Below are 21854 nucleotides of genomic sequence, written 5' to 3' on the forward strand. Positions count from 1 at the left end.
TACAAACGAAAACCAGCCACGTCACGGACACCAACGTCACACTTCCAGACAAACTAAACACCTTTTTTGCCCACTTTGAGATTAATACAGTGCCACCGTTGCGGACCACGAACAACGACTGCGCCCCCCCCCCCTTCTCCTTGGCCGACATGAGTAAAACATTTAAACGTTTTAACCCTCGCAAGGCTGCTGGCTCAGATGGCATCTCTAGTCCTCAGAGCATGCGCAGACCAGCTGGCTGGTGTGTTAACGGACAGATTCAATCAATCCCTATCCCAGTCTGCTGTCCCTACATTCTTCAAGATGGCCACCATTGTTCTTGTACCCAAGAAGGCAAAGATATCTGAACAAAATGACTACCGCCCCATGGCACTCACTTCTGTTATCATGAAGTGCTTTGAGAGACTAGTCAAGGATCATGTCACCTCCACCTTACCGGCCACCCTAGACCCACCTCAGATTGCATACCACCCCAACAGGTCCACAGACGATGCAATCGTCATCACACTGCATGCTGCCCTATCCCATCTGGACAAGAGGAATACCTATGTAAGAATGCTGTTCATTGACTTCAGCTCAGCTTAAAACACCATAATACCCTACAAGCTCATCATCAAGCTGGAAGCCCTGGGTCTCTACCCAACTGTGTAACTTGGTCCTGGACTTTCTGACGTCAACAAAACAAAGGAGATGATCGTGGACTTCAGGAAACAGCAGCGGGAGCTCCCCCCTATCCACATCGAAGGGACAGCAGTGGAGAAGGTGGAACGTTTTAAGTTCCTTGGCATACACATCACAGACAAACTGAATTGGTCCACCCACACAGACAGTGTGGTGAAGAAGGCTCAACAGCGCCTCTTAAACCTCAGGAGGCTGAAGAAATTTGGCTTGTCACCCAAAACCCTGACAAACTTTTACAGATGCACAATCGAGACCATCCTGTCGAGCTGTATCACAGCCTGGTACGGCAACTGCATCTGCCTCAACCGTAAGGTTCTCCAGAGGGTAGTGCAGTTTGCACAACACATCACCGGGGGCAAACTACCCACCCTCCATGACACCTACAGCACCCGATGTCACAGGAAGGCCAAAAAGATCATCAAGGACAATAACCACTCGAGCCACTGCCTGTTCCCACTGCTACCATCCAGAAGACAAGGTCAGTGCAGGTGCTTCAAAGTTGAGACCCGGAGAGACTGAAAAACAGCTTCTATCTCAAGGCCATCAGACTGCTAAACAGCAATCACTAACTCAGAGAGGCTGCTGCTTACATTGAGACCCAATCACTGGCCACTTTAATAATAGTATCACTAGCCACTTTAAAAAGTGGCGCTTTAATAATGCTTACATTACTCATATCATATGTGTATACTGTATTTTATACCATCTATTGCACCTTGCCTATGGCGCTTGGCCATCACTCATCCATATATTTATATATACATATTCTCATTCACCCCTTTAGATTTGTGTGTATTAGGCAGTTGTTGGAGAATTGTTGGAACTACTGTAGAAGCACAAGCATTTTGCTGTACTCGCAATAACATCTGCTAACCATGTGTATGTGACCAATAACATTTGATTTAATATGATTTGATTTGTTCCTCCTTCCTCTACCACTTGATCATCACTTCACAGGTCTCTTTAAATCCTGTCTTTCACCTGTTCACTATGGTGAAAGACAATAAGCCATTCACCTGGGCTCAGTCTCTACTGTTCCCCCTGAAGGACTGATAGTGATACCATGGCCTCCAAAGGGGATCTCTAATGGGGCCTCAATTTTTTATTTATTTTTATTTTACCTTTATTTAACCAGGCAAGTCAGTTAAGAACACATTCTTATTTTCAATGACGGCCTGGGAACCTAGGGTTAACTGCCTGTTCAGGGGCAGAACAACAGATTTGTACCCTGTCAGCTCGGGGGTTTGAACTCACAACCTTCCGGATACTAGTCAACACTCTAACCACTAGGCTACCCTGCCGCCCCCACTCTAATGGGGACTCTAATTGGGACTCTAATGGGGACTCTAATTGGGCCTCTGATGGGGCCTCTAATTGGTCCTCTAATTGGGATTCTAGTGGGGCCTCTAATGAGGACTCTAACTGGGCCTCTAATGGGGACTCTAATTGGGCATCTAATGGGGCCTCTAATGGGACCTCTATTTGAACCTCTAATGGGTATCTAATGGGGACTCTAATGGGGACTCGGATGGGGCCGCTAATGGGGCCTCTAATGTGAACTCTAATTGGGCCTCTGATGAGGCCTCTAATTTGTTATCTAATTGTGCCTCTGATGGAACCTCTAATTGTCCCTCTATTGGTGCCTCTAATTGGACCTCTGATGGGGCATCAAATGTGGCCTATAATTGGGACTCTGATGGGCCTCTAATTGGGCCTCTGATGGGACTCTAATTGGGTCACTGATGATCTTCTGGTGGCATAGGGAGAATTCCTTGATAATGATCTGAGGCCCTGATAGCTTACTGGACCCAGAATGCTGCTAATGAGGCCCAGATAGCTTACTGGACTGTGGTGGTAATTCTTCCCGTTGTGGTGGTGCTATTGTGTAGTAACTCTACACGTTGTTGTTGTGCTATTGGGTAGTAACTCTACATGTTGTGGTGGTTCTATTGGGTAGTAACTCTACACGTTGTGGTGGTGCTATTGGGTAGTAACTCTACACGTTGTGGTGGTGCTATTGGGTAGTAACTCTACACGTTGTGGTGGTGCGTTTGGGTAGTAACTCTACACGTTGTGGTGGTGCTATTGTGTAGTAACTCTACATGTTGTTGTTGTGCTATTGGGTAGTAACTCTACCCGTTGTGGTGGTGCTACTGGGTAGTATCTCTACCCGTTGTGGTGGTGCTACTGGGTAGTAACTCTACCTGTTGTGGTGGTGCTATTGGGTAGTAACTCTACACGTTGTGGTGGTGCTATTGGGTAGTAACTCTAATAAAAAATTAAAAAATCTAATTTATTTATATAGCCCTTCGTACATCAGCTGATATCTCAAAGTGCTGTACAGAAACCCAGCCTAAAACCCCAAACAGCAAGCAATGCAGGTGTAGAAGCACGGTGGCTAGGAAAAACTCCCTAGAAAGGCCAAAACCTAGGAAGAAACCTAGAGAGGAACCAGGCTATGTGGGGTGGCCAGTCCTCTTCTGGCTGTGCCGGGTGGAGATTATAACAGAACATGGCCAAGATGTTCAAATGTTCATAAATGACCAGCATGGTCGAATAATAATAAGGCAGAACAGTTGAAACTGGAGCAGCAGCACGGTCAGGTGGACTGGGGACAGCAAGGAGTCATCATGTCAGGTAGTCCTGGGGCATGGTCCTAGGGTTCAGGTCCTCCTCCGAGAGAAAGAAAGAATTAGAGAGAGCATATGTGGGGTGGCCAGTCCTCTTCTGGCTGTGCCAGGTGGAGATTATAACAGAACATGGCCAAGATGTTCAAATGTTCATAAATAACCAGCATGGTCGAATAATAATAAGGCAGAACAGTGGAAACTGGAGCAGCAGCACGGCCAGGTGGACTGGGGACAGCAAGGAGTCATCATGTCAGGTAGACCTGGGGCATGGTCCTGGGGCTCAGGTCCTCGGAGAGAGAGAGAGAGAAAGAGAGAATTAGAGAACGCACACTTAGATTCACACAGCACACCGAATAGGACAGGAGAGGTACTCCAGATATAACAAACTGACACATAAACTACTGCAGCATAAATACTGGAGGCTGAGACAGGAGGGGGAGACACTGTGGCCCCATCTGAGGACACCCCTGGACAGGGCCAAACAGGAAGGATATAACCCCACCCACTTTGCCAAAGCACAGCCCCCACACCACTAGAGGGATATCTTCAACCACCAACTTACCATCCTGAGACAAGGCTGAGTATAGCCCACAAAGATCTCCGCCACGGCACAACCCAAGTGGGGCGCCAACCCAGACAGGATGACCACATCAGTGAATCAACCCACTCAGGTGACGCACCCCTTCCAGGGACGGCATGAGAGAGCCCCAGTAAGCCAGTGACTCAGCCCCTGTAATAGGGTCAGAGGCAGAGAATCCTAGTGGAAAGAGGGGAACCGGCCAGGCAGAGACAGCAAGGGCGGTTCGTTGCTCCAGAGCCTTTCCGTTCACCTTCTCACTCCTGGGCCAGACTACACTCAATCATATGACCCACTGAAGAGATGAGTCTTCAGTAAGGACTTAAAGGTTGAGACCGAGTTTGCGTCTCTGACATGGGTAGGCAGACCGTTCCATAAAAATGGAGCTCTATAGGAGAAAGCCCTGCCTCCAGCTGTTTGCTTAGAAATTCTAGGGACAATTAGGAGGCCTGCGTCTTGTGACCGTAGCGTACGTGTAGGTATGTACGGCAGGACCAAATCAGAGAGATAGGTAGGAGCAAGCCCATGTAATGCTTTGTAGGTTAGCAGTAAAACCTTGAAATCAGCCCTTGCTGTTGTGTTGTTGTTGTGCTATTGGGTAGTAACTCTACCTGTTGTGGTGGTGCTACTGGGTAGTAATTCTACCCATTGTGGTGGTGCTATTGGGTAGTAATTCTACCCGCTGTGGTGGTGCTACTGGGTAGTAATTCTACCCATTGTGGTGGTGCTATTGGGTAGTAACTCTACCTGTTGTGGTGGTGCTACTGGGTAGTAATTCTACCCATCGTGGTGGTGCTATTGGGTAGTAACTCTACCCGTTGTGGTGGTGCTATTGGGTAGTAACTCTACACGTTGTTGTTGTGCTATTGGGTAGTAATTCTACCCGTTGTGGTGGTGCTATTGGGTAGTAATTCTACCCATTGTGGTGGTGCTACTGTGTAGTAACTCTACCCATTGTGGTGGTGCTATTGGGTAGTAACTCTACACGTTGTGGTGGTGCTATTGGGTAGTAACTCTACCCGTTGTGGTGGTGCTGCCGGGTAGCGCTTTCAACCTGATGTAGAATGTGGTGTGAATGTGAAACGAGGTAGTGGGACAAGGGGAGTACTTGTGAATCCGGGGGACTCTGTGGTTGAAAGGCAGGGGAGAGATGGAGAGAGGAGGAAAGGGTGGATGGAGGAGGGAGAGATGGGGAGAGGAGGGAGAGATGGGGAGAGGAGGGAGAGATGGAGAGAGGAGAGACTCCCAATGTGGGTAAGCAGACAGTGTTAAGAGGGAGTGATTGGGGTTGGAGAGGATCCCACAGTGAGTAAGCAGACAGTTTGAAGAGGGAGTGATGGGGAGAGGAGAGGTTCCCACAGTGGGTAAGCAGACAGTGTGAAGAGGGAGTGATGGGGAGATGAGAGGTTCCCACAGTGGGTAAGCAGACAGTGGAATGTTTCTGTTTTCATTTAAGTGTATGATGAGGAACACACATACACACACACGCACGCACACACACACACACGCACACACACACACACGCACGCACACACACGCACGCACACACACACACACGCACGCACGCACACACGCACGCACGCACGCACGCACGCACGCACGCACGCGCACGCGCACACACACACACACACACACACACACACACACACACACACACACACACACACACACACACACACACACACACACACACACACACACACACACACACACACACACACACAGAGAGAGACAAACACACACAAAAACACACTCACACTGACTGGGTGACGAAGGAATCATGTGTAGGGGGTCTGTAGGTTCTGTCAGACAGACTCAATACTAACTCTTACAGCATGTGTAGACACTACGTAATCTTTATTGGTATTGTTCATATAGACGTGTTTCATTATGACACTTTATAAGAGCACATACAATTATTAACAAAGTAATATAGTGAAGTTAGAGCAGGAAAATAATATGTCCAAACAGAATTGACATTCCCCTGTTGAAATGAATATCAACGAGCCCTAAATCATGATGTGAGTATGTTTATTAAGTTAATATTTGGACATCATGTCTTTCTTGGTGGTTTCTATTTGGACATCATGTGTTTCTTGGTGGTTTCTAATTGGACATCATGTGTTTCTTGGTGGTTTCTAATTGGACATCATGTGTTTCTTGGTGGTTTCTAATTGGACATCATGTGTTTCTTGGTGGTTTCTAATTGGACATCATGTGTTTCTTGGTGGTTTCTATTTGGACATTATGTGTTTCTTGGTGTTTCTTTCTGGTCTCAGAAGGATGATGTAACACTTTGGAGCAAACAGACAGAACAGCAGCCCAAAGCTGGAGGCCAGGATGGCAAAGATCTCTACAGCTACTGTGTACTTCCCAGGAGAGCTGACGTAGGCAGGGATGAAGGAGATCCACACGGCACAGAAGATCAGCATGCTGAAGGTGATGAACTTGGCCTCGTTGAAGTTGTCTGGGAGTTTCCTGGCCAGGAAGGCTAAGAGAAGACAGAGGGAGGCCAGCAGGCCGATGTAGCCCAGCACCAGAGAGAAGCCGACCACAGAGCCCACTTCACACTCCAGGATGACCCTCGGGCCCCGACCCTCTCTTCCCCTCCTCTCAGCAGGTCGGGGTGGAGCTAAGGCCAGCCACAGCACACAGATCAGCACCTGTGTAAGGGAACGGAAGTGGATGGAAAACTAGTTCTTGAGTTATCTTAACGAGTTATCTTGAAAACAAATAATATGATCAATGAAGGAAACAACTACATTCCTAAAGAATATAGTAAAAACTAGATGTTCACCTGGATGAGTGTGCAGAGTGAGATACCCATCCTCTGCTGGGTGGGGCTGAAGTATCTCATCAGATTCTCTCCAGGCAGAGTGGCCCTGAAGGCCACCAGCACCACCACAGTCCTGCTGAGCAGACAGGAGATGCAGAACACAAAGCTTATACCAAACAGGGTGTGTCTCAGCATGCATGTCCACGGGTTCGGCTGGCCAATGAAAACCAGAGCACACAGGAAGCAGATCTTGAGTGACAGCAGGAGCAGGAAGCTGAGCTCAGAGTTATTGGCTTTCACCTGGAATGAGACAGAGGGAGATAATTTAGACAATGACATGTCAAAAATTCCTTCCTTATATGACACAATCTCATCTCTATCCACTACCTCTATATATGATCATATGATTCAACTCACCAGGGCCGTGTGACGGTGGTAGAGGAAGGTGGCCAGGGCACCGGCTGTGAGTGTTGCCCCGGAAACTGAGATGACAGACAGGATGACGCCCATGGTGTCGCTGTAGGAGAGGAAGTCTACCAGCTGGGGGATGCAGGCCGTAAGATCAGGGTTGGACCAGAACCGCTCTGGACACCTAATACAGTCATCTGACCCTGATAGAGAAGGAAGAAGAATGAGGACTCCAATTCAGGACCAATCAGGATTGAAAATATGAATTGGAATCAGAACAGTTAATAGACTACCTGTTGTGTTGCTGATCTCTCCCTCAGCACAGGACAGACAGTCAAAGCAGCACACAGGCCTCCCCTTCTGTACCGCATGCCTGGTACCAGGGGGACAGTCAGCACTGCATACAGACACAGGGACCTATTAGAGGGGGGAGAGGATGAAGCCATCATTTTCAAAATCATTGCTATAATCATAATTATTTCACACAGGCAGGCTTGCTGGACCCCTCTGGGGATTATGTCAGTAAAATGACCACACAAATATCTCAAATTCAGTGTAATTTAACTCCAGAGTTGCGCTGCAGTCTAAGGCGTATATGAGTGCAAGAGGTGCAACTACTGTCCCTGGTTCGAATCCAGGCTGTATCACATTAGGCGGTGATTCTGAATCCCATATGGCGATGCACAATTGGCCCAGCATCATGCTGGGGTTGTCCGTCATTGTATATAACATTTGTTCTTAACTGACTATCCTCATTAAATAAATGTTAAATTAAGATGTCGATGTCAGAGCTTTCACTCTGAGGTAAATTCCTCCATTTGGTCTACTTTATGTCTTTCTCTTTTCTGTATGGTTGCCTCAGGGTGATAAAATAAAAAATTATCATGCACACACACACACACACACACACACACACACACACACACACACACACACACACACACACACACACACACACACACACACACACACACACACACACACACACACACACACACACACACACACACACACACACACACCAAACTGAACAGTTCTCACCTCATCTCCGCTGCCCCCACCCCACACCACTTTATCCATGTCGATGTGAAACTGGTCGTCAGATCCCTCAGAGGACAGAAAATGTCCGACCTGGACAAACTCTGCTGTCCCCTCGGGGGTCACATGCCAGTTGATGATGTCATAAGAGGCAGGCGGATCACCATTCATGTCGAAGTGGAAAGATTCCCCCACAGGAGTACTGAAGTTCACTCCCCTCAGATAATGAACAATCTCAAATAGAAAAGGGCATTGTAACAGGATTAAGAGTTAGAACCAGTTGTGGCTTTTGTTCTTCAGTATTCAAACCTTACAAAGTGTTTTCACTGTATCCTGACTGGAAACATTAGTGTTCTTAACTTGAAAACAGATCAACATGTTATTCTCACCTGGCTGGGCTGAAGCTTCCTGATATCAGGACACTGTCCACCATTAAAGACTCCATCCCCTGGTCGACAGGCCATCATATCCTGTATGGCGTAGGCGATGGCGTACACAGCCTTGTACACATTGTAGCTGGCTCTCAGCTGAGACACGTCAGCATACTGGCTCTCCCCCTCACCTAGGATTGACACTTTATTTTACTGAAATAACATTGGGAATCAGGACAAAAAAAACTGAGATTTAGGTGTAAAGTCTCCCTCACGTATGACCTCTGACCCAGTACACTGTCGCCTGGACGGCAGTGTCACGCTGGGGTCAACCCCCAGAGAACACCCAAACATCTCCTCCCACAATTCTCTCAGGAAGGGGTCGGAATTCTGGTAGTCCCCGTCTGGATGTAGGCGTGTTAGGAAAGGCCCCAGGCCGGGAATGTCAGCTTTCTTCAGGGCAAAACCGAGTGTCCCGGCAAGAGAGGGCAGGTTTTTCGGGGAGGCGATAGTAGAGTAGGTGACCCAGGCCTCTGAGGCAATCCACTGCTTATCTGTAATGTTCTGGCGGACAACCTCTTCCATCAGGGCCTGGAGAATGAAATTGTTAAAAAGATCAAGATAGTCAAGATGAAATGCAAGATTATCAATATGGAAATGATTGTGTCTGTAAAGGGCATCAAGACACGGTAAGACACAAGGACACTGCTACAGCTGTGTTACAAATCATTAACAATACTCTGACTGGTAACTGCTCACCCCTGAATGACCTGTGAATCCTACAAATGCCACCACCACTCTGGCAGTAGATCCTTTGATGGTGTCCACTATGTGCCTGATCTGTCTCTTAGACGGTACCTTGGGGATGACCATCAGTGAGAGAAAGGGAAGAGAGTCAGAGAAAATCAGAGAAAGCGTATATGTTAGATTAGAAGAGAGGGGGAGTCAGAGTGAAAGAGAGAGAAAGATAGAGCAAAAGAGAGAGTTTGTCAGATCATCAGAGTGAGGTCGTACCTTGGGAATGACCTCAGAGTAAGCGACACACACCCCAGATCCCTGGAGCTCTTGGAGAAGCAGCTGAACCCCAAACTTGCCATAGTCACCATCCCCTGACAACAGCCCCACCCACACCCAGCCCAGCTGACGCAGCAGCTTGGCCATGCCCCGAGCCTGGAAGGCATCGCTGGGTACCGTACGGAAGAATGAGGGGTACCTCCAGGTGTCACTCAAACACGCACAGGTGGCAAAGTAACTCACCTGGGAGAGAAAAGAGTGAGAGAGAGAGAGAGAGAGAGAGAGACAGATCGTGAGAGAGACAGAGAGAGAGTGAGAGAGAGAGAGAGAGAGAGAGTGAGATTTGAGGATAATTATAATTTGTAAATGACAGAGAGCAGAGGGAGAAGGAAAGTAAATATTAGAGAGAGAGAAATCTAGATAGAGATTGAAATGTAATGTGAAAAGAGTCATCATCTCATCCCAACCTGCAATCCAACCCCTGCCTCACCATGGGTAAATCAAACGGCCCGAGGGTCTGTGCCACCACGATGGAAGCTGAGGAGCGTGCATCCCCGATGATGACGGGAACCTCGGGGGTTGTGCCACATTCTGTGCCCACCACAGAGGCCTCCTTGCCGGTCACCATAGCTAGGGCCGCCCCCAGGGTGGTGCCCTCTGACAGGCATGTGTCAGATGCCAGGAACCCCAGGGTGAGGTTAGGCAGGAGGGCTGGGTCACGGTTAATCTCCTCCACAGCAAAGATCATAGTCTGGAGCCAGCGGTAAGCACGCTGGTTGAACCTGACAGACGGAAGAAAGGAAGAAACAGAGAGATATGAGGTAGCTGAATACACATTACCTTCAGGAGAAAACACAATGACAAAATGCTGTTATCACACAAGCTGCATACATTGTACAGGTAGAATTTCCCTTAATGCTCCTGAACTCCTGCTCTGGCGGAGGGGCTTCCACATGGATGGGGAACAGGCCCCCAATGACCACATCTCCTGCCCGATAAACACTGCCGGAGACGGGCTTAGCTTCCAGCCGACAAGCCCCCTCTCCACCTCCATCCAGACCCCAGACACACCCAGGGACATGGAGACAGTAGAGCAGCCACAGCCAGCCACACAGGCTCATCACCTGGAGAGAGATACGTCTGAAAACTGGGAGAGTTCTGTCACCTGTTGGAGAGAGACCAAACCAAGACCTTGTAGACAGAACACTCTGTAAACAGAACGATATTAACAAAAAGTGCCATCAGTGAAGATATACACCACAGACACCTTTAACCAGATGTGAAAAAACAGCGATTGACACACAAAATTTTGTTCTACCTCTGCCCTATCTGGAAACAGCAAGCCTTATCCTGGTGAGACAGACAGACAGAGAGAGAGAGAGAGGATGAGTGTCTGTCAGTCTGGCATCTCCTTCAGAGTTTGAGAGTGAAAGAGGGAGAGGAAGAGGAGAGAAGGGGAGCTGCTGATATAGGGAGAAATGAGCCCGCGGCTAAAAAACAAGCACACAGCCACCAGGGGGTGCTTGTATGGAGGACGGGGCAGGAGGGGGTTGGGACTTGTTATTGGAGGATAACTTGGGGAGCAGGTAATTGGGGGTAATTGGAGAAAGCCTGTGAGGGTGATGTTATTGAAGGTAATGTGTAGTACAGGAGATACAGTATCTGTTCTTCAACAACATCTGATGGATCCATTCAGACAATATTACATCATACTGTACAATAAATTACTTTATTAATTGTGGCTAAATGGATTGCCGAGATGGGTAGAGAGCGAGAGAGAGAGAGTGAGGGAGAACGAGAGAGCGAGATAGAGACAGAGAGAGCGTGAGAGACATAGAAAGAGAGAGCGAGATAGAGAGGGAGAGTCATGCAGAAGAACATTTCCTGACTTTTTATAACTTTCTGGTTGTCAAGAGTGAGTTTAACACGTGTGTCAAATGTGCCAGCTAGCTTACCATCTAACTCCAACTGTTTACTGGTGGTAACCATGGCAACACCAGCAGCAGCAGACTGAGAGACTTTCCCCCTTTTTTTGAATTTCAAGCAGAAATCAAATCAGAGAAGGGAAGAATCCATTTTAAACACAGAATTCTGAGGGAGAACCGGGATACTTTCTTTGCAGACTGGTCACACAACAGGACTGTTACAGACCTGTTATTTTACACAGACCACACAGACCACACTACAGCTGGAACCAGGCATTTCAGCTGTACCACAAAGAAAGGCATCTGCACGGGAAGGGAAATACACATTTTTGAGGGCAGTGAGAAGGACCAGGAAAACAGGTTCCTGCACCAGAACGGCACTATCATGGTCCAGGGCAGTGACGCTGCACTAAGCTCTTTTGTGCAGGACTTCCCCAAGCAACCTCTATAGAAAAACATAATTGCATATGTTTCAGGAAATTAGCTAGTTTGAATTTGGTTATTTGAGCTTTTCCCCTAATACGTAGACATCTGTAACAGGGGCAAGTTGTTTTTTTTCTTGAGGAACTAGACATGAGTCTCTGAATAATTTTGTCATCTGAAGCATTATAGTGGTGAGCTTTTAGTATAGTTTTTTTTGCTGATAAAAGTGGTTTGTTTATTTGGTTAATGGTTATGGTCAATTTTAGGGTTTGATTTAACTTAGTTAAACATTGTATTCTGGTGTGTTTAAGTACGATTCCTTATTCCGGGACGGATGGAAGTTATCTAAAATATGTCATTTGAAGGAGCCATGGGAGAATGCGATTGCATTTTTATTACATATCTGGGATTAAATTACGGATTTCTTACACTGAGAAATGTACGACATTTCTCAGTGTAAGAGGGAAAAAGTAATACATTGGATAATAATGTTATCAGGTTAATTGTATCTAAGGGTAGCATGTTCATTTAAGTAAACATATACATAGACAATGTTTAAAACTTATGATTAATGATTTGAGTCAAAGGGGAATTATCATTAGGTTTAGTTTATAGTTCACTTTTGAGTTTCTGAATCGAAGTAGCATAGTGAATGCTAGTTAGGCATGTTGTGTCTCACTTTCAGAAGTTTCCTGAGATTATAATCTTGGGGAGAGTGGGGGAGATGGCGGCCATAAACGACCAAATTGAAAAAGGCCTGGAAGTTTTGATTATCCATTAAGGTTTGCAAATATATAGACATAAAACATTTGTTAGGACTATTTGTTTTAGTGCAAAGGTATTTTAAAGAGGCACGCTCACATATGGAACTTTATGAGTTTTTATTTTATGAGTTTTAATTACAAAAGTGATTTTTTTTATTTTAAGGATAAAGGGTTCTTTAATATGTCTAATGTAGTATGGGACATGACTATAAAAGGGTGGTATGACCTATTGACCTTATCATGGCTATCTTTTAGGGTCTGATCAGCCTCAGGGGAGAGACATTTGTACAATGAATTGTGGTCAGTTGGGTTACAAATTTTCAGGACAATTAGTTATAATGGTGTTTTAGTTTGGGGTTTAGAATTATTGTTTGAATCACTGAAGAGAAAGTGTTTCAGAATTCTAATTTACAATATTAGTTTTTGAATTGGCTATTATGGATTTGATATTACAACAGAAAATAGTTATATTTATCATTGAGAATAAATAGGGGTGATAAATTACTGTAGATAAGGTATTCCACACTATGCAACATATATTAAATTCATGTCATTGTCAGATAGAATACTGAGGATCCCCGAAGGAAAGAGCTTTTAAAGTGTATGAAGGATTTCGATATGGTTAGCGTTTGATTAGGCTCTGGTTAACTATTATGAGTTTTTCTTTTAATATTATTAAATTTAACAGGAATATAGGACATCTTTGGTGATTTAGGATTATTGTAAGGATTAAGATAGATTGATAGATAGATTGCCACTTATAGACATGTTTTTTCTAAAATCAATGATTTTAGATAGTCAAACAGTGAGACGCTTAGTGGCATTTTGAGAGATAGGAGAGAAAGGAATTACTGTTTAAATTGGTAAATATATATATTTGAGAGCATATATAAATAGCACAGATACTTCTTAAACTAGATAAGACACTTGACAGAGAATTGATACAGGATTGAGATGAATGGATGCCCAAGGGAGAATTGGACATACATGATAATGTCAGAAAAGAAGGATAATTTACTAATTCTACCTAAGTCATTATTTAGGGTATATAAGGTTGTTACCTGGGCAGAGCCAGTTATCAAAAGGGGGGTGGGTAAGTTAGTGGCCTATTGGATAAGAAACTAATAATTTCAAAAAATGTAGCTAACGAATAGGCATAGAAGTTAAAGATATAATCAGATAAAAGATATGAGAAACTGTTTGTTAACCAAGCTTGTATGTCCAGGATTTTATGCATTACAGGTGAACTACAGGTGAAGTCACTCAATCCAGTCCCTGAGGCTTGTTGGAGGGACCATACCAAGGACTCCTGGTGACAGCTAGCTGAAAGAGCTACCCAGATTCATATCGCACAGTGGGAGGGTAAGACACCTGACACTGTCGAACAATAAACAGTGTTCGAGAGGAGAACTGGAATTAACATAATTCCGGGGGCCATCTCTCGAATGAAGTAATCCTCCCTGTCCTATCACCCCTGTTTTGTTCATAGAAGTGAGGGTGTCTCTGGCTCTTGCTAGTGATGTGTTCTCGGGGAGAGGGTGGGGCTTCACATGGAAGCTGTTCGTCTGAGCTGTCTTATCGTGGGTGCCATATTCCTGATACAGCACGTCCTACCTGAGTATGCGGAGAGTGGTAATTTGACCCATGGTTTAGACGATGAGGATTTTCTTCCAAAACAAGCATAAGAGATGCCTAGATCTGGGTAAACAGGAAGTTAGTGTAGAGGTTGGGAAGGATCTCTCAATGGGGTTTTATGTAGACCAAATGGGGTCTCTAACTACATGGCAGTCTAGGACTCTGAGCCATTATGGCATATATCGGTGCAGGTTCCCATATTGATCGTGGACACAGGTCATAGCTCATTTGGAGAGAGAGGGCTATATGAATCCACTTACCTAATATGGAAGGAGGTGGAGTATAGTGAAGGTGAGAGTTTTTGATTGTAATCCGGAGAGAGGGATGTATAGCATAAAGATACGCCTAACCCTTTAAACAGTAATGAAGGAGGATCTAGGGTTGTGGTATGATGGATATGACCAGTTCTTGGTCGACACCTTAGTACGGTTCCGGGTAGAGGAGGTTATGCCAGTATGGTAAAGCTGTTCACGAAAGCAGGAATGCCAGATAATGGCAGTTGCATTGACTTGCACTATTCATATCCACAGGTTCCTCCCTTTACAGTGACCGGAGGAGAATATTACCGTTTCGCCCGGTACAGTACTCTTGGGAAATGATGTCAGGGCGAGGTTTTACCAGGCAGATTGGACAGGATTATGCTCCCTTGTACATTTGGGAATGCCTTTCACACTCATTCAACACCAAGACATGAAGTTAGTCAAATGGGAGAAAAGAGGTACTCCATCCGGGTCTTTTGATGACAGGGTATATATTGATAACATTGGGGTTCCACAAGGGGTGCCAGATGAGTTCAAGGCAAGAAATCAGATCCTAGCAGTATTAGAGTCAAGCATTTTCTGGTGGTCTACTCTCAATAAGAATGTGGACTGGATTCATTATATTTATTATAATCAACAGCGGTTTAATAATTATACCAGAGATGCTATTAAAGGTTTTGCGGAACATACTGAAGCTACCAGCCTGATGGCTTGGCAGAATAGAATTGCATTAGATATGTTATTGGCTGAAAAGGGAGAAGTATGCGTGATTATCGGGACCATGTTTGTGCTTACATTCCAAATAACACAGCTCCGGACGAATCAGTGCCCGAAGCCTCAGCTGGTTTGACCACCCTGGCTCACGGTCTGGATACTTCTCTGACTAATTGGTTTGATAGTATGTTCGGAAAATGGGAAAAATATTATGATCACTGTATTATGGGCTGCATTCACCTGTGTGACTGTTTTAGTTTTATGGGGCTGTTGTCTAATTCCCTGTGTACGAGGCCTTATTTCCAGGACTCTGGAGAAATCGCAGACAATAGATGGTGAGGTACCAGTGGATTCCAGGTTCTGACCCGTGGAGTGCTGAATGTATGTCTACAGAACAAGTGGACGAATCTGGATCCTTCATCTGCATGGAATTTATGGTTGACGAGACCATTTTTGATGTTTAGGGAGGCTAGGTTGTATCCCGTTTCAATATTAGACTGTTTTTTATGAAGATTGTAACAAAAATCCTGATAAGAAGAGTTATGATTCTGATGTAGGCCCTTATCCTACCTCATTTGCACACATTGTATAGACTTTTTCTATTGCATTATTGACTGTATGTTTGTTTATTCCATGTGTAACTCTGGGATGTTAATTGTATCGCACTGCTTTTCTTTATTTTGGCCAGGTCGCAGTTGTGAATGAAAACTTGTTCTCAACTAGCCTAACTGGTTAAATAAAGTTGAAATTAAATAAATAAAAAATCCAGCCATCGGGAAAACTAAAATAAATAAAACATGCCAGGGTTACATGCCAGGGTTACATGCCAGGGTTACAAGCCAGGGTTACATGCCAGGGTTACAAGCCAGGGTTACATGCCAGGGTTACATGCCAGGGTTACATGCCAGGGTTACATGCCAGGGTTACATGCCAGGGTTACATGCCAGGGTTACATGCCAGGGTTACATGCCAGGGTTACATGCCAGGGTTACATGCCAGGGTTACAAGCCAGGGTTACATGCCAGGGTTACATGCCAGGGTTACATGCCAGGGTTACATGCCAGGGTTACATGCCAGGGTTACATGCCAGGGTTACATGCCAGGGTTACATGCCAGGGTTACAAGCCAGGGTTACATGCCAGGGTTACATGCCAGGGTTACATGCCAGGGTTACATGCCAGGGTTACATGCCAGGGTTACATGCCAGGGTTACATGCCAGGGTTACATGCCAGGGTTACATGCCAGGGTTACATGCCAGGGTTACATGCAGGGTTACATGCCAGGGTTACATGCAGGGTTACATGCCAGGGTTACATGCCAGGGTTACATGCCAGGGTTACATGCCAGGGTTACATGCCAGGGTTACATGCCAGGGTTACATGCCAGGGTTACATGCCAGGGTTACATGCCAGGGTTACATGCCAGGGTTACATGCCAGGGTTACATGCCAGGGTTACATGCCAGGGTTACATGCCAGGGTTACATGCCAGGGTTACATGCCAGGGTTACATGCCAGGGTTACATGCCAGGGTTACATGCCAGGGTTACATGCCAGGGTTACATGCCAGGGTTACATGCCAGGGTTACATGCCAGGGTTACATGCCAGGGTTACATGCCAGGGTTACATGCCAGGGTTACATGCCAGGGTTACATGCCAGGGTTACATGCCAGGGTTACATGCCAGGGTTACATGCCAGGGTTACATGCCAGGGTTACATGCCAGGGTTACATGCCATGCCAGGGTTACAATGCCAGGGTTACATGCCAGGGTTACATGCCAGGGTTACATGCCAGGGTTACATGCCAGGGTTACATGCCAGGGTTACATGCCAGGGTTACATGCCAGGGTTACATGCCAGGGTTACAAGCCAGGGTTACATGCCAGGGTTACATGCCAGGGTTACAGCCAGGGTTACAGCCAGGGTTACATGCCAGGGTTACATGCCAGGGTTACATGCCAGGGTTACATGCCAGGGTTACATGCCAGGGTTACATGCCAGGGTTTACATGCCAGGGTTACATGCCAGGGTTACAAGCCAGGGTTACATGCCAGGGTTACATGCCAGGGTTACATGCCAGGGTTACATGCCAGGGTTACATGCCAGGGTTACATGCCAGGGTTACAGCCAGGGTTACAGCCAGGGTTAGACATGCCAGGGTTACATGCCAGGGTTACATGCCTGGGTTACATGCCAGGGTTACATGCCAGGGTTACATGCCAGGGTTACATGCCAGGGTTACATGCCAGGGTTACATGCCAGGGTTACAAGCCAGGGTTACATGCCAGGGTTACATGCCAGGGTTACATGCCAGGGTTACATGCCAGGGTTACATGCCAGGGTTACATGCCAGGGTTACATGCCTGGGTTACATGCCAGGGTTACATGCCAGGGTTACATGCCAGGGTTGCATGCCAGGGTTACATGCCAGGGTTACATGCCAGGGTTGCATGCCAGGGTTACATGCCTGGGTTACATGCCAGGGTTACATGCCAGGGTTACATGCCTGGGTTACATGCCAGGGTTACATGCCAGGGTTACATGCCAGGGTTACATGCCAGGGTTACATGCAGGGTTACATGCCAGGGTTACATGCCAGGGTTACATGCCAGGGTTACATGCCAGGGTTACATGCCAGGGTTACATGCCAGGGTTACATGCCAGGGTTACATGCCAGGGTTACATGCCAGGGTTACATGCCAGGGTTACATGCCAGGGTTACATGCCTGGGTTACATGCCAGGGTTACATGCCAGGGTTACATGCCAGGGTTGCATGCCAGGGTTACAAGCCAGGGTTACATGCCAGGGTTGCATGCCAGGGTTACATGCCTGGGTTACATGCCAGGGTTACATGCCAGGGTTACATGCCTGGGTTGCATGCCAGGGTTACATGCCAGGGTTACATGCCAGGGTTACATGCCAGGGTTACATGCCAGGGTTACATGCCAGGGTTACATGCCAGGGTTACAAGCCAGGGTTACATGCCAGGGTTGCATGCCAGGGTTACATGCCAGGGTTACATGCCAGGGTTACATGCCAGGGTTGCATGCCAGGGTTACAAGCCAGGGTTACATGCCAGGGTTACATGCCAGGGTTACAAGCCAGGGTTACATGCCAGGGTTACATGCCAGGGTTACATGCCAGGGTTGCATGCCAGGGTTACAAGCCAGGGTTACATGCCAGGGTTACATGCCAGGGTTACATGCCAGGGTTACATGCCAGGGTTACATGCCAGGGTTACATGCCAGGGTTACAAGCCAGGGTTACATGCCAGGGTTGCATGCCAGGGTTACATGCCAGGGTTACATGCCAGGGTTACATGCCAGGGTTGCATGCCAGGGTTACAAGCCAGGGTTACATGCCAGGGTTACATGCCAGGGTTACAAGCCAGGGTTACATGCCAGGGTTACATGCCAGGGTTACATGCCAGGGTTGCATGCCAGGGTTACAAGCCAGGGTTACATGCCAGGGTTACATGCCAGGGTTACATGCCAGGGTTGCATGCCAGGGTTACAAGCCAGGGTTACATGCCAGGGTTACATGCCAGGGTTACATGCCAGGGTTACATGCCAGGGTTACATGCCAGGGTTGCATGCCAGGGTTACAAGCCAGGGTTACATGCCAGGGTTGCATGCCAGGGTTACATGCCAGGGTTACATGCCAGGGTTACATGCCAGGGTTACATGCCAGGGTTACATGCCAGGGTTACATGCCTGGGTTGCATGCCAGGGTTACATGCCAGGGTTACATGCCAGGGTTGCATGCCAGGGTTACATGCCAGGGTTACATGCCAGGGTTACATGCCAGGGTTACATGCCAGGGTTGCATGCCAGGGTTACATGCCAGGGTTACATACCAGGGTTACATGCCAGGGTTGCATGCCAGGGTTACAAGCCAGGGTTACATGCCAGGGTTACATGCCAGGGTTACAAGCCAGGGTTACATGCCAGGGTTACATGCCAGGGTTACATGCCAGGGTTGCATGCCAGGGTTACATGCCAGGGTTACATGCCAGGGTTGCATGCCAGGGTTACATGCCAGGGTTACATGCCAGGGTTACATGCCAGGGTTGCATGCCAGGGTTACAAGCCAGGGTTACATGCCAGGGTTACATGCCAGGGTTACATGCCAGGGTTACATGCCAGGGTTGCATGCCAGGGTTACAAGCCAGGGTTACATGCCAGGGTTACATGCCAGGGTTACATGCCAGGGTTGCATGCCAGGGTTACAAGCCAGGGTTACATGCCAGGGTTACATGCCAGGGTTACATGCCAGGGTTACATGCCAGGGTTACATGCCAGGGTTGCATGCCAGGGTTACAAGCCAGGGTTACATGCCAGGGTTACATGCCAGGGTTACATGCCAGGGTTGCATGCCAGGGTTACAAGCCAGGGTTACATGCCAGGGTTACATGCCAGGGTTACATGCCAGGGTTGCATGCCAGGGTTACAAGCCAGGGTTACATGCCAGGGTTACATGCCAGGGTTACATGCCAGGGTTACATGCCAGGGTTACATGCCAGGGTTGCATGCCAGGGTTACAAGCCAGGGTTACATGCCAGGGTTGCATGCCAGGGTTACAAGCCAGGGTTACATGCCAGGGTTGCATGCCAGGGTTACAAGCCAGGGTTACATGCCAGGGTTGCATGACAGGGTTACAAGCCAGGGTTAAATGCCAGGGTTGCCAGCCAGGGTTACAAGCCAGGGTTGCATGCCAGGGTAACAAGCCAGGGTTGCATGACATGTTTCCATGCCAGGGTTGCCATGTCCTCGGTTTTACTGCTAAATTGGGCTACTTTTGAAAATTATGTCACAGTTGACAATGTATTGGTTGCGGCTTGTGGGTTTGTGGGCAACTTCCAAGTTGAGTGGTGCAAAGGGAGTTTTGTATTGGGATGGTACAGAGCGGCGTGTGTGTGTGTACTGCTGAGACAGAGAGCGCTGCAGCTGATGCAGGCAGATGAGTCACATCAGTGCGAGGAGACCAGCACGTCGTGACAAGTGACGTGAGATTCAACCAACGACACTAGCTAGCTACATACTCCACCCTCAAAAAATGTTGTTGCCTCTTTTCTGTTCCCTCAATGCCCCCAGTCCTACGAATCACTACAGCCAACAAAGCAAGGGAGAGAATTTGAGAAATTGTAATCCAACAGTTTCAGAGAAACTCTCTGGTTATGTAGCTAGCTAGCTAACATTTGCCAGAAAGTTGAAGTCAGAGGAGAGAGAGAGAGAGAGAGCTATGAGCAGTGGTGCAGAGTTGAGGCCAGAGGAACCGATTGGATACGCTCGCATACTGGCTAGACACAGTTCTACCGTCAGATTGCCAGGTAAAAGCTAGACACAATTCTACCGTCAGAATGCCAGGTAAACGCTAGACAAAATTCTACCGCCAGAATGCCAGGTAAACGCTAGACACAATTCTTCTAAACACATTGAATAACACATTCATAAATAACAAAAGGGACAGTCAAAAAAATGTATCATAAGAAGCAGAAGTTGGCACGTCGATGGTACCGGATTCAGACGGGTCTCCTGATACTTGTGGGGTCGTAGAGCAAAACGGAGAACACCAATGTGTTCGTGAGAGTCTTCTGATACTTGTGGGGGTCGTAGAGCAAAACGGAGAACACCAACGTGTTCGAGAAAGTCTCCTCTTTCCAAGGAGTTATAGTTTGTAGGTCAAACCAATCAGATGCTACAGATGTTTACCTGAGAAGACAGATTTTCGGGATGTCTCATGGTCTGGCACACACCACTCTAGCTCTGCCACCTTTCACCTCATATGCGGAGGTGTGACAATGGCGGATGTGATGGACACGCATCCAATGCCACTCCAGCATTGCAACTGTAGATCACTTGGGATGTTTTGTTGAAGACATTGCAAAGAAAGGAATCAATATTCACAGAAAAAAATATGCACAGCACTCCTAAATGTAGTTACAGGGCCTGCAGTGCATGGGGAACCAATAAAGGACATTGGGAATGTGTCTTACTCATGGATTACTGATGAAATTACTGATGTCACAACTAAGAAGCAGCTGAGTGTTCTGGTAAAACAACACAGCAATAAACTCTTTCAAATCATAAGCACATTTGGAGGAATAATAATCATTCCGGCTGCTGATTCACTGACCTTGGCCAATGCCTTGTTCAAGTTTCTTGATGACAATAAACTGCATCGGTCTGGCCATAGATGGCTGCAACACAATGTGCAGCAAAAACAGCTCCGTCCTGACAAAACTTCAAGAACACAATCCGTAATTAGGTCTACATTAAATGTGTTTGTCATTCCCCGCAACTATGTGCCTCCAAAGCAGTTCATGTTCCTTCACAAAATGTAGAATATATGGTGTCACAAATACATACATGGGTTTTGTTGATGAATAGGTATATGAGAAACGAGACCAAGTCGAGACGCTGGACAAGGCGGATACGGTATAGTAAAGGCCGTTTGTTCAAGAGTAATGATATTTGGCAATTACGTGCACGGCTCCTTTCGTCAAGTTCTCATGCGAACCATTGGAAAAAGAAAGAGGCCGGTCACAATCGTACAGTTAATTTTATACATTGAAATGACGTAGGTAGATTCTAGTAGTCCTGGCTTTCTGATAGGTTGTTTGCAGATGATAGACAG

The 21854-nt window shown here is 46.9% G+C and overlaps 1 protein-coding gene across 1 annotated transcript; it reads right to left on the reverse strand.

The window, feature by feature from the left end:
* Positions 1–5726: 5726 nt before the first annotated feature.
* LOC109887302 (extracellular calcium-sensing receptor-like) lies at positions 5727–10936 on the reverse strand. The gene is made up of 12 exons (XM_031789436.1): positions 10814–10936; positions 10387–10660; positions 9986–10277; positions 9496–9738; positions 9241–9339; positions 8757–9072; positions 8500–8672; positions 8114–8344; positions 7366–7489; positions 7082–7275; positions 6686–6964; positions 5727–6551 (listed from the first exon to the last, which is right to left on the reverse strand). The coding sequence occupies exons 2-12, from the start codon at positions 10614–10616 to the stop codon at positions 6123–6125; spliced, it is 2610 nt and encodes an 869-aa protein (XP_031645296.1). The 5' UTR covers positions 10617–10660; positions 10814–10936; the 3' UTR covers positions 5727–6122.
* Between the last annotated feature and the right edge of the window lie 10918 nt (positions 10937–21854).

Source organism: Oncorhynchus kisutch, linkage group LG15, assembly GCF_002021735.2.
Source record: "Oncorhynchus kisutch isolate 150728-3 linkage group LG15, Okis_V2, whole genome shotgun sequence".
In the NCBI taxonomy this organism is placed as follows: domain Eukaryota; kingdom Metazoa; phylum Chordata; class Actinopteri; order Salmoniformes; family Salmonidae; genus Oncorhynchus; species Oncorhynchus kisutch.

Bases quoted from the DNA above. Each gene is read 5' to 3' on its own strand.
- LOC109887302 (XM_031789436.1), bottom strand. From the start codon at position 10,616: ATGAGCCTGTGTGGCTGGCTGTGGCTGCTCTACTGTCTCCATGTCCCT. The intron at 9,739-9,985 runs GTGAGGCAGGGG...TTTCTCTCCCAG, and splicing joins GGCCGTTTGATTTACCCATG to GTGAGTTACTTTGCCACCTG. The intron at 7,276-7,365 runs GTAGTCTATTAA...CTTCTCTATCAG, and splicing joins AGAGATCAGCAACACAACAG to GGTCAGATGACTGTATTAGG.